At 43.8% G+C, this 13860-nt stretch overlaps 1 protein-coding gene across 1 annotated transcript in view; it reads right to left on the reverse strand.

Moving 5' to 3' along the window:
- Window positions 1-13860, reverse strand: part of LOC142557184 (uncharacterized) — a 109571-nt gene that overhangs the window by 29936 nt on the left and 65775 nt on the right. The window contains exon 3 of the mRNA XM_075668856.1: window positions 7603-7706. Coding sequence (XP_075524971.1) covers window positions 7603-7706 — 104 coding nt within the window. The remainder of the gene's footprint in view (window positions 1-7602; window positions 7707-13860) is intronic.

Raw genomic sequence — 13860 nt, forward strand, 5'->3', positions numbered from 1 at the left:
CGACAGAGAAAGTTATAAGCAAGCCACGCCTGGAAACAAGATGTCTGATTTTCGTATCTTCGTGTCTTTCCAGCGCAGACAGAACCAACTTTTCACGAATTCGATCCTAATGCCAGAATAAAAAGCCACGGCTTAGTGATGCCTAAGCTGTACATAGCTTAGTTATGTGGAATTTTATGGCGCACGAGCGACGGGGGCCTATGCAGGATGCATCAGGCGCAATTAAAACAAATTATGGGGTTTAACGTCCCGAAACTACATAGTGCATATGAAGGACACCTTAGTGAATGGCTCTGGGTTATTTTCACAACTGCGTCTTTTTTCCCCCTTTTTTATTATTTTTTTTACATGCACCCAAAGCATGGTACCCGAATGCTTCTACATTCCGTCCACATCGAAATGCGACCGCCGTGGCAGGAAAACGAACCCTCGACCTCGCACTCGGCAGTACAACGCCTTAGCCACTAAGTTAACGAGGCAGGTCACACACAAGATAAACGATCGCGCGATAACAAATGTTCTATGAAGGTCACGGATGTAAGAGTTGGTATAGAGATGGCCGCACACTGTTCAAAACCAATAATCTCGAATGCACAAAAGTGCGTTTTTACGAGGGGAAAACGAATGCATCTATTTTCAATAGAACACTCCGACGTGCATATATTGCATTCTGATACAAATTCTGAATGGGTCAGCTAAATGTGGCTGGTTGTCAACTGCTTCTGGCGCTTCCCACATACGTTGTCTTCTTTTTCAATCTTCAGCACAAGATTATGCACAGGGAGAGCACACTCTAGCCTTACGATACTACAAGGTGACTTCTACAATACTTTCGTGGCTTTATTGACAATTTATATTTGTCTAATTCGGGTTTATTGCAACAGCACTGCCGACGCGAGTAATGAGTCGCCGATAGGGATAATCTATGTCTAATGTATTCCTTTTAAGAATTGCCTGAAAATACCCGATACATTGTGAGCACGATAGACACTGTGAACGCCCGGAGCAATGTTAGCCACAAACTTTCTTCAGAATATGCATCCATAAGGGAACGTCTACTCATATGCTATTCCATCTTCTCGACTTAAAAAGTCATCTCTGTACATCGAAAACGAACGTATCAGTCTCGGTTAATTAGTTTCAAGTGTAATATATTGCATGGGTAGAAATTACAGCTCTAGGACCAATAGTAATAGCTAATTAAACAATATTAAAGAAGTTATAAGCACTAATTAAACATTATTAGAGCAGTTGCTAAAAAATTAAAAACTTAATAATAAGAAAATGGAAGTACACAGGGTCAGTAAAATGGGGAAAATTACCAGAAACATAAGACATGTAGGTACAGCAATTGTTTAAAAGATATTAGGCATGTAAGGCCTTGATTGCTGGTGGTCGTTTTAAATTTCATGGATAAGAATCAAATTGCTGGCTTCCCACAATTTGTATGAAGCATCGGAGGGAGAGAAAACTTTATTCCTACTCAGCAGATATTCTGAATGAGCAGGCGGCCTCGGACCAGGCCACCTCTGTCAATGTACATGATCAGAATCAGAATCCACTTTATTTCCAACACACTAGTTGGGGGCCCCCAGGCAAAAAGCTGTCGCAGACAGCTTGACGGGACCTGGGGGCCTACAGAGAGCAGCAGGCAGTGGATTTCACAAATTCGAACAACTGTATATACATATAGACATTATGAAGAAGAAGTGAACTTGTTTCATACAGATGCAGCATACAGATTATGACATTGCAGCATACTGATGCAGCATACAGATACAGACATTATGAAGAATAAATTAACTTGTTTCATACAGATGCAGCATACAAGGTGGACACTATCACAGAATGCATAAACGGTGCAGGAAAATGTAGCAGCCAGGGGAAAAGAGAAAAAGTTCATTGCTTCATCAGGTAATCACGCACCTCCGATTTAAACGTGCCAAGTGGGGCATTGAAATTAATGTGATTTTTTAAGAGGTTATATAGTGTTGGTATGCAGTAATCCAGCCTAGATCTACCGTAATTTGTACGTGTACGCGGCACTGGTATTAGCCTGTTACGTATGCTGTAGTCATACGGGGAATGTTGTGTATAGTGTGGGAGTTTATTTTTATACATATAGAGAGATAGTTTATAGTCATATAACTTAGACGCTTTAAGCATATTATGGTTAATGAATAAGGGACCAGTGGGTAATAGGCTGGGGTGTTCATTAAAGTTCTCAAAGATTCTTAATACCTTCTTTTGGAGCCGCTCCAGTTTGTTATAGTTGGTGGTTGTTGTAGTGCCCCATACTAAAGTGCAATATGAAAGACGTGAGTAAAAATTAGCATAATATATTGCATTCTTTAGTCTAATTGGAATTAATTCCCTCAGTCTGCAGAGGCAACCAACTGCTTTGCCTAATTCAATCGTGAGCTTAGTAACGTGCATGGTCCAAGACAGTGTTTCTTCGAACCAAACCCCCAAAAACTTTTCAGATGCAACGCGTTGCAGGGCCATTCCTTGAAAGTGTAGGATGAGTTCGAAATCGCTTTGTTTGTTGAGAGGTTTAAAAATAATATATTTAGTTTTTTTAATATTTAAGGTTAATCTGTTAGAGTTCAACCACTGTTCAAGCTTAATTAGGTAATTGTTTATTGTTATGTTTAGGTGGGCTAAAGTTGGTGCGGAAAAGAAAATATTAGTATCATCAGCATACATGACCAGTTTGGGAGAATTAGGCACATCACATAAGTCATTGATATAAAGTATAAACAATAAGGGCCCTAGAATCGACCCCTGAGGCACTCCATGTTTTACCACAGTAGTCGGAGATGACAAGCCATCGACTTTTACACACTGCTTTCTGTTGTAAAGATAGTTCTTTACGAGATCATGGGCGACGCCACGTATGCCGTAGTCATGCAGTTTTGACAGCAGAATATTATGATTTACACAATCAAATGCTTTTTTTAAATCAATGAACAATCCCACAGTAAAAAGTCTGTTTTCTATGTTGCTAATAATTTCATTCTTGATTAGTAATAGCGCCATTTCGGTAGATTTCCCTTTCTGGAAGCCATATTGTGAATCATTCACAACGCGGTATTTAGTAAGAAAGTTTTCGAGCCGTGTATGAATGACATTCTCAAAAACTTTGGACAAGATGGGCAGAACAGATATTGGTCGGTAGTTTGCTATATCACTGACGGCTCCACCTTTGTGAACAGGGGTTATACGTGCCAGTTTAAGGTCAGAGGGAAATATACCAGTCTCTAACATTTGATTAATTATGAATGTCAGCGGTAAGGCTATAATAGACGCCACATGCTTAATAGGGACAGCACTCAGGCCATCCAACCCGGTGGCGACGTTGTTTTTAATTCTGGAAATGAAATTTGTGACTTCTTGTGCAGTAACCGGTGAAAGAATAATTGAATTAGCCAGTATTGTACGTGCAAACTGTGGCGTTTTAGTACAATCACTATGGCTATGCGGAGACACGTAGTCGCCAACGTTGGAAAAAAATTCGTTCATTTCTGTTAGGGCGTCTTCATCCGTCTTGCCTTGAGCAAAAGCTGCAATATTAATTGAGCACTGAACCTTAGAGTTATTAGACAAATTATGGATTTCCTGCCATAATTTTCTTGGACTGTTGTATATTTTAGCAAACAGGCACTGACAGAAGGAGATCTTAGCCTTTTTTAAATCAGCGTTTAATTTATTACGATATGATTTGAATTCTGTAAGCAAGGCAGCATCACGTGATTGAACGAATCTATGGTACATTTTGTTTTTGGCTTTTATTCTTTTATGCAAGCTGTTTGTAATCCAAGGCTCGCGTATTTTTTTGCTTCGTTTTGTGTTATGTATCAAAGGGAAATGTTTTTCATAGCAGGCTATGATTTTCTTGAGAAAGATACGGTAGGCCTGATCGGGATCACTTTCGGCGTGAACATTGTCCCATGCAATCATTTCAGTATCAGAATAAAAATTGTTGAGCGAAGCGGAGTTAATGTCGCGATAAGTTGGGTTGTTATTTTTGTACTTTTTGGGAGCTACCGGTATAAACGTAAAAATCGGGAGATGATCACTGATATCAAGGGAAAAGACACCTGTTAAGTACTGGTCGCAAGGAAGGCTGGCGATGCTGATATCAAGAAGTGTGGCGCTAGTTACAGTAATACGCGTAGGTAACGTAATCAGATTTGCGCAGGCAAAAGTACGAAGGATGTTTTGAAAATGTTCACTGGGTGCGTCACCACTGAGCATATTGATGTTCACATCGCCCATTACTAAAAAAGATGTGCGCATTGTGTGTAGACGGGGCAGCAAAGTTTCCATGAACTCAAAGAATTCAGAGTTAAATCCTAATGGTGGCCTATAAACTGCTGCAATAACAACATTCGTAAGTCTTACTACTATACACTCTACATTGGCTGTTATACAAGTTAGTTCATCAACAACATCACAAGCAATACAATTTTTGATGTACAGAGATATACCTCCTCCACGGTTAGTGGACCGCGTAATTCCGTGATAATTATATCCTGGTATATTTGGTGGGTTATCGTTTGCAGAAAGCCAGGATTCTGTGAACAATATGGCATCAAATTTTATCGATAGGCTATCCAAAAACATGCGTAAGTTGTTCATTTTATTTTTAATGCTACGAGCGTTTAAATGGAATGCACTGAAGTAAGTAGACGACACGTCAGTGTTGAATTTTTCAATATCATAGTATCTACATTCTGCCATGGCAGCCATGACTGTTAGGTTATACCCAAAACACAAATGTTATATCAACGCCAACCTTAACGTTGCATTTTATCCAGATCTTCTCGGCAGGCAATCTTTAGCATGTCTGATGATTCCGATTTCCTTGCGAAGATTTTTCCGCCATGCGTCCAAACGAATTTCCATCCTACTTCTCGTTTTTTTTTTTTTTGCATTTGCGGCTCCCAGTAACTGCTTATCCTGCCTTGTTAGGTGCTCGTTGACATATATAGGCCCAGTTGTCCTAAAGCCAAGTACTGTCGTAGACAGGCGTGCCTTCTTCGCCTTGGCCAGCACAGCATTTCGCTTGTCCCGCCGCACAAAACGTACCACAATGTTCTTTACGCCAGTCTTATTTGTTCCAACTGCTTCATGACAATCAACATGGCTTTAGGTCCGGCCTGTCCACTGCAACTCAGCTGGCCGAGATAACCGATGATTTCGTAAATTCCCTAAATTTGAAGGGTCAGATTGACGCCGTGTTTTTAGATTTTTCAAAAGCGTTCGACGTTGTTCCACATGATGATTTAGTAACTAAACTGCATGCTATTGGTATTGAAGACAACATTGTTCGCTGGATAGCATGTTACTTAGCTTCAAGGAAACAATACGTGGCCGTTAACGACTGCATCTCTGATACACTAGATGTACACTCAGGAGTACCACAAGGGTCGGTGCTCGGTCCATTGTTGTTTCTGATCTATATCAACGATATCTATTTTTCAGTGCAACCTCCTGTAAAGATCCGACTGTTTGCGGACGATTGTGTCGTTTATTCCAGCATAAATCAACACGCTGATCAAGTCAGACTAAATGATGCATTGCATTCAATCAGTGCATGGTGTGATAAATGGGGCTTGAAACTCAATACTTCGAAAACGGCAAGCATAACATTTAGTAACAAAAAAGAACCTTTACAATTTGCTTACACCATTAAAAATGCTTATATTAAAAAAACTAACCAGGTGAAGTATTTGGGTGTTACACTCGCAAGTAATTTAAGTTGGGAACCCCATATAGATAATATTTGCAGTAACGCACTGAAAAAGCTGGCATTTTTAAAACGAAAACTACGTCATGTGTCACCTGCTGTAAAGTTAACAGCATACAAAGCTCTCATTAGGCCAAAATTAGAATATGCGGACCTAATCTGGAGTCCGTATCAGCAATATTTAATTAAAAAAATAGAAAGGGTGCAGAACATGGCCTTGAGGTTCATCTATTCTACCTATTCGCGCTTTTCGAGCGTATCAGTTCTTCGCGATAAAGCGAAGGTGAAAAAACTCGATCAGCGCAGAATGGTATCCAGATTAAAATTTATCTATCAGCTTTACCATGGTCACATTAACATACAGCGTGAACGTCACATAACCGAGCCGTCAATACGCTTTGCCCGTACACAACACAACAAAACAGTTAGGCAACCATTCAGTCACCTTAGCATGCATCAATATTCCCTGTTTCCTCATGCTATTTCATTGTGGAATAAATTGCCACAAGAAATAGTTAGCGCTAATACCACACAATCGTTCGTTCATCTTGTGAATGGTTTTTCTTTTGATTAATAGCATGCACATAGGGAAAGCAATTGATTAATCATTGTCTGTGTTTTGTAATAAAATTAGGTGAAAATGCTGAATTGAGTGACCTGGTGTGTGTACATCGTTTGTCAGTACTTGTTGTTGAGTTGCAAACTACAACTGTTGTTCCTATATCGTATTTATGTTGATAAGTCTAAATTTCAAAGGCTGATGTTCCTGTATATTATATTTTGTATATCTTTGTTATTGTTCTGTATTCTATTTTTTTTTTTATTTCCAGCCTTGTTTTGTTACTATTAATGTAACCACTCCTGCTTGGGCCCGAATAGGGCCTGCAGTATTTGTAAATAAATAAATAAATAAATAAAAAACTCTGTGGCAAATATCAACCTCATCACGTGCCAACGGCTCACCCACGGCTACACAAATCTTTTGGACAGTGTCAAAAAGGCTCTCCCTCATCAGGCACGCCTTTAATTTCAAGGTTGTTCGCCCGTGAGTATTGCTCCAATTCTTCAATTTTCGTCTGTAGTTGTTTATTTTCACCAGCGAGTCTTTCGTTGCTGTTTCGCATTGCGACAAGTTCTTCACGTAAAGTCTTCATTTCCAAGGTGAGCGCATTCACACTATCACAGCTTTCACTGCAATGTTCCACACTTTGTTTGAAGGAGCGAAGTTCAGCACGGATTTCACGTTTGAAATCCTCGAATGCTTTACCCAGATCTCTCCCGCTTGCCATGACAAAATATTCAAGGGAAACAATGTTACTCCTGTTTGGCAGCAGTGCATGCAGCAACAATGATGTATGCTGCCAGGTACCATCGGAAAAAGATCACCACGACTGGAAAATTTAAGGTAATTGCAATGAACGATCTATGTCGTGTCTATGACGCACAAAGCGTCAAAACCACGAATCAGACAGTAAGCGATATGAACGTACAGATAATAACCAATGAGGTGAATAAATGGTAAAATTTTAACTTAACTGTTTTATATGATCAACAATATTCTTTATGAATTCATTTAACCCTTATATGCTTTCCGATATGTGGAAGTTTATCTTCTTATTTTCAAATTTATTTCTGTTTATTTCTCTTGCTTCTATTTCTTCTGTTCATTCACTGCAAAACAGATACGTTAATTCACTCACTCAATTTGAGATTTCTGAAAAACAAAATAGGGAGGGCGATACATAGGTCGCACTGTGAGTGCTGATTGGCTCAGCTTGACGTTGAATACGTTGTGACGCAAGATAGGCGTGTGTGGTACGTCACACGCCGTGTGGTGAGTGGGTACCCACCGTTCAAGCAGCGGTATCGCACCAGCAGCGAGCCCTCGCCTCGGCAACGCCGCTCGGCCTGGTCTCGGCTCAGGCTGAACAGGCAGTGCATCTCGCCTGAACACCTGCGCAGAGAGAGAGATATGCGGTTGGAAGCGCTGAGTGATCAGCTTCTTTCGGAGGAATGGTTCCTGAGCGTCACTGAGATTGACGGAGACACGGATGATGAGCCGAATGATAGATAGATAGATAGATAGATAGATAGATAGATAGATAGATAGATAGATAGATAGATAGATAGACAGATAGACAGATAGACAGATAGATAGATAGATAGATAGATAGATAGATAGATAGATAGATAGATAGATAGATAGATAGATAGATAGATAGATAGATAGATAGATAACCTAACACAACAAACTGCGTGCATTGGTAGTCCCGAAATAGGCTCACATGTGAAGTGGACAGTCAACTGGCTCCTCGAGCGATACGGGTTCGAAAAGATAGCAGTCTCCCCGGGGCTCATACGGCACTCACCTTTGCGACTGATAGTTTACACGGAGTCCATGCGACATGGACGATGCCGAGATCAAATTGTTGATGCTGATCTCGATTTCTTCCCGAATGGAGCCTATACCACGAGAGGGTTCGGCCAGATCTTGGACGGTGACTATAGCAGCTTTCTAACTTGTGAATCACCTGCCGACACCTCATTAAATAAACGCAGGGTGTTTTTTTTTTCTTCTTCTAAATAAACGCGCTGATTATACTTACTACGGCGGGGAGGAAAGTTGGATGAAATGCCCTTAACAACGGCATAAGATAGAGAATAAAGTCTGAAGAATAAGAAAAATACCCGAGAAGCAACCGAGACCACTCGCTTCCACCACGAGCACCGGCCACTCCCAGCTTCGTGGGTACGTGCCAAATTTCACAGGCAACAACAACAGCAGCAATAACAACAACGGACCGAGCCACATCTCATCGACAGGAGTATAACCCGTTCGGAGAGGGTGCACACTGGCGGGGGGGAGGGTGGTGTAATGTGGCATCTTACACTGAGAACGGCCGTTGTGCGGTGCCGTCGCAGGTGATTCATAAACAACGGTGATTTAAGAGTTCGTTCCACCCGGCAGCTCTTTAAAAGAAACGCGTGACCGCCACACCCCTTTGCACCGCGCCTCGCCGGCTCGGCTGGATATAGCTATAGCGCTGCGGCGGCGAACGGTTCGATTACACGCCAGTTATGCGCGGCATGCCCACAGGCCGTTGAGAGTGCTCGCTCTTCTGCCTCGTTGAGCACAGACACGAACGATCATTAACCGCGGTAATACGCCCGGTAGTGAGAAGAGCTATGGAGATCGGCGTTAAAGATACCGAGAGAGCTAGCGAACGCAAGTAAAAAAAAAAAATGAATGTCCAACGTAGATGGATCGCGGCGCAGCCTTGTCAGCATAAAAAACTGCGTTGCTATAGGCTAGTTGGTTCATGTTATAAAGATAAAAAAAAAGTGCGGCAGATCCAGCGCACCTCGTTGAAATCTCCATACAGCGAAGCTTTATTTGCATGCATAAGGAATGCTGAAAACCTGCGTTAGTTTCCCCCAGTGCAGGGTAGGGAACCGGACGTGTCTCTGGTTAACCTCCCTGCCTTCTCTCTCTCTCTCTCTCTCTCTCTCTCTCTCTCTCTCTCTCTCTCTCTCTCTCTCTCTCTCCGTTAGTTTCTACGTTACTGCAACGTCACTTCGAGGTCGCACCGAAGGCCCTCGCCCGAACCACATCAAGCACGTTACGGGATGTCCAAGAGCAGTCGCTCGGGTGGGCGCGCATGCGCTCTCGAGCACGCATGTGACGCAATGTGGTAACACGCGACGACCATCTGAAAAAGCTATAGTTGGCGTCGGCCGGAAAGAAGCGTACGTGCGATTGGGTACGCGATGGTGTGGGCGGCTGTGCCGGGGGACCGAGGTACGCCACCATCTTCGGTCACGTTGTTCACTTTAGTTTTTTTTTTTTACTATAAGTTAATACAACGAGAGACGTGGCCACAAAAAAATATGCTACCACGAGCAGCACGATCGGGGCAGAAACCCCCCCATTGACAGCATGAGCGGCCACGAGGAAATTAGGACAAAAGAAAATCTCAAAGACATAATAATAAAGGTAGTTGTGCGCAAAATAATGTGTCAGAAGCGCTTGGCTATCATTTCAGACTTCGTCCTTTTCAACATGGTTCGTCAGTTCATGTGCGCAAGTCAAGAACGATTAGATTCAAGAATGGCGTTTAATAACAAAAATACATCCTCATTTACGCAAAAAAAAAAATAAGACATCTGAAAAAATATAGGCAGATCTCGCTCATACTTGTTCGAGAGACTGGGCAAATTGTCCTCGATTGACAGCGACCGTAGCCTATTGCGAAGATGATCAAAATTAATTTACCTCCTTCAACGAAGGCGTATTTCATAGCCCTAGAATTACTGTATATGCTAATGAAGCTACCTTTGGTAGCAGTAGCGTTACATCACCTAGACTCCATCAATCAATTAGTATTCCACAGCGTGTGCGACTGAACCAAGCATGTGGCCGCTAAAACACTTGCATTTTACTTCTTGATTTCTGTATCTCACATTCAATATATTTCTACGTTTCGTACATGAGAAACGCAAGGAGCAGAGCTTGACGAGGGATCCGTGCACACCTACAGACAGCCAATGGCAGCACAACACTGGCACAGCTAACAGTAGTTAAACATTTTACAAAGCATGAAAACTTCGACGCTAACAAAAATGCAAAATATCATCACTTGCGAAATGCAAAAGGAAGGAGAGGAGGGGGCGCAGGGTTAAAAGTATAGTGAAGTACAAAAAGAAATGTACTGCCTTTCACAAGTTAAGTACGTTTTGTCTATCTGTTCATATAGCTAGCAAAAGTTGTGGAAAAGCTCGAAGCTCGGTCCCTAATCTAGGTCCCTAGCTAGGTCCCTCGTGCTAGCTAGGTCCCTCGGTCCCTAGCTAGCGCCATCCCTAATACGATAGAACTTGTCTGTACGTCGGCGTCTGTCCTTCGGAACATCCCACAGACGCCCTGGAACATACTGTTGGCGCGTTGAAAAGAGAGAAAGGATAGACGGGGTCTCGCACGGCGTCAAGGATCATTCATCAACCTCTGCGACATCGTAACCCTTGCAAATTATTTGTCGGAAAAGAAAATCCACTGGCTACGCAATAGAAATGGGGTCACTTTTCGCAAGTTCCCCGCAAAAAACATTCATGTGATCGTGTATGTATCCGTGAACAGCGAGTGATGTCATAGCATTGAGCAGCGTGATTTTTAAGTGTTCACCTTACATGCAGACTGCAGCCCACCAGCTCTTGTAACTTCGAGGAGCAAGTCAGCTTCTCGTCCTCCACAGTGAAGCCCGTTATCTCACTATCTCGTCAAAACAGACGAATGCAGAGAGCAGATTCCGAGTGAGTGAGTGAGTGAGTGAGTGAGTGAGTGAGTGAGTGAGTGAGTGAGTGAGTGAGTGAGTGAGTGAGTGAGTGAGTGAGTGAGTGAGTGAGTGAGTGAGTGAGTGAGTGAGTGAGTGAGTGAGTGAGTGAGTGAGTGAGTGAGCGAGTGAGTCTTAATGAGAAGGTGGGACTGTGGGAGTGAATGAATAAGCGAACGAGTGAGTGAGTGAGTTAGTTAGTGGGAGAGAGTGAATGGGTGAGTTGGAGTTAGTGAACGAGTGAGTAGGAGTAAGTGAACGAGTGAGTAGGAGTTATTGAACGAGTGAGTGAGTGAGCGAGCGAGCGAGCGAGCGACTGAGTGTGCGTTTGACTGACTGATGGGCTGAGCAATTTGAACGCCTTCATTAGAGGTACCTTCATTCGAAGCTGTCTTAGTTATTCAAACATCATTAGGATCCAGTCTCATTAAGAAAGCTTCATTAGACACGTTCATTAGAAGTCAAGAAGAAACGACACCCAAAACTATCACGGACGAAGAAAACTTCAGCACTTGCTCCGGTCGCTGAAACTGGTCCGCTTTGATTCTACGCAAGCCCCGAGAGCTTCTTGCACCGACGATAAAATGGTCGCTGTGCTGCGCCGGCTACGGCATAACGTCTTCTTCACCCGTTATTTCCACTGCTTCAGCATGTATACGTACGTATGCAGGAAACTGCGCGCCTCAATACATCCGCGACGAAGGGAGACCGGTGCTGGTATGACCACTATGTCTCGCGACCGCTTCAGCTTCTCCTGTGGGTGCACCGTGCTGCTTAGTTTGAAACAGAGCTCGTGTTCGTTCATTCGTGTTGTATCCTTACGACGCGAGGTTTTCAAACGCCGCTGGGAGTTCGTTGATGAAACCATGTACAGGACTGTCTCTGACCTCTAGCTGCGGCATCAGCGCTCAAGTCCTCCAAGGGGACATCGCCGCAACCTAGTGTTCAGGATTCGCGCGTCGTCTCACAAGGTCTGCTTTTATATGGCGCCGACATCCCCGTCCCCCTTCATCGCGCGAGGCGTGGTTCCACCTGCGAAGCGGAACGCTAGGGAAAAATGGCTGGCGGCAGAAGGGTCTAGAAACTAGCCTGCCATCAAAGATGGCCGCGGCGACGCTGTACTTGACAAAGCTAGCCTCCTCGCACAGAGGAGGGGCTGGATGTGGCCGAGTTCTGCATACTGGCACGTGCCCGCTCTGCCGTTGCCGTGCGTGAAGTGACGTCAACGTCTCCCGTGCGTTGTGCTTAGCTAACACCGAGGCAGCCTGCCAGCCTGCGACCCCCCCCCCCCCCCAAACTCATCCACCGCCCCCTTTGCAGGTGGTCCATCACTCACCCACACCTACCTACCTATCCGCCTCTCCTTTTGTCACTGCGCGTAATAAACGTCTGTCGCTCGTTCCCTATGCGATCTCGCGGGTTTGTTGAGGGGCTTGGGGCGGGAGGATAGGGGGGGGGGGGGAAGGTGGGGCGGTACGCGTGTGTCGTGCGGGCTGCGTCGTCGTGTCCGTTGGCTCACGAAAATGGAGCTATTTCACCCACTTGAGACTGGCGCAAAATAACAGAGTAAGGACGAAACAAGAACGAAACAAAAATGTCGAAAACGAATGTGGTGGCTCCGACGTTGTCGCGACAAGTATTCCGGGAAAAGGCGGAAATGTAGTATACGGTCCCTCTTCGCTCTACGAAAAAGAAGTAGGAAACGAAAGCTTACGGAGGTGCCTGGCCAGCTTACGACGCCACGGGAGGTGTGACGCCTCCCGTTGCAAAACGACACCACGGAAAAAATGCGCTTCCCAGGAGAGAGCGGAACGGTCGTCGTCGCCGCGGTGAGTCAGCGATCCGGAAGCAGGGGAGACCGGAAGACATCGAGGCTTCAAGAGGAAGTGGGCCATTTGTACTGTTTTCGTTTCGCGTTGCGACCGCGAAACACAAACAGTAAACAAGCCGAGCATTCCTCCTGCATGCGCTCAGACGCCTCTGTCTGTCACGTCCGGCTGAGAAAAGCGGCCAAGCTTCCGCGCAGTTACGTCCTCTCGGTTTTTTTCCTTAACACCAACGGTGTGGGCATCTCAATTGACCATAATATGAATGAATGAAGTGATGAATTAATCAAAATTAAGAAGTAAGGAGCTAACGGGAAAAAGAACGAACCAATGTGAATGACTAAAGGAAGGAAGGAAGGGAGGAAAGAACGAGAAAAAGAACGAACGAACGAGTTAATGAGCGGCATGAATGAATGAATGAATTAATTAATGAATGAATTAATGAATGAATGAATGAATGAAAGCTTCGTGCTTTAGATAAGGTCTATTCTGCAGGACAAACTCAATGCGACATTGAAAGAAGTACTAAACGAACCATAAGTATTCTTTCAACACTGCTTTCCTTCATGTCGCGCCCTGCTCAAACGTTCTGTATGTCCTTCCATCAAATTTGCACATTTCCCGCATAATTCTTACAGAATATAAATGTATTCCATATAAACTCCGTGTAATTCCACCAAGAATTGCACGGGAAACATAGAGAACTATTGAAGTGGATAAGGAATGTTTTATAGGGCGGTGAGAGGTAGTTTACTATCAGATATCGAAAACGAAGGCCGGGCGTCTTTTTCTTGAATCTCGCGCCGAAACCTCAGCGCCAGCACGATGGCGTGATGTCAGTGACCTCAATGTATATTTCTCGTATTTGAGTCGCTGGGGCTCAGTATATAACGCTCTCCCCACGAAAAGTAGGAAGTTATGTATAAAAAAAAAAAGAAAGGAGTCAGGCAAGGCGACA

This window comes from Dermacentor variabilis, chromosome 9, assembly GCF_050947875.1.
Source record: "Dermacentor variabilis isolate Ectoservices chromosome 9, ASM5094787v1, whole genome shotgun sequence".
Lineage (NCBI taxonomy): Eukaryota > Metazoa > Arthropoda > Arachnida > Ixodida > Ixodidae > Dermacentor > Dermacentor variabilis.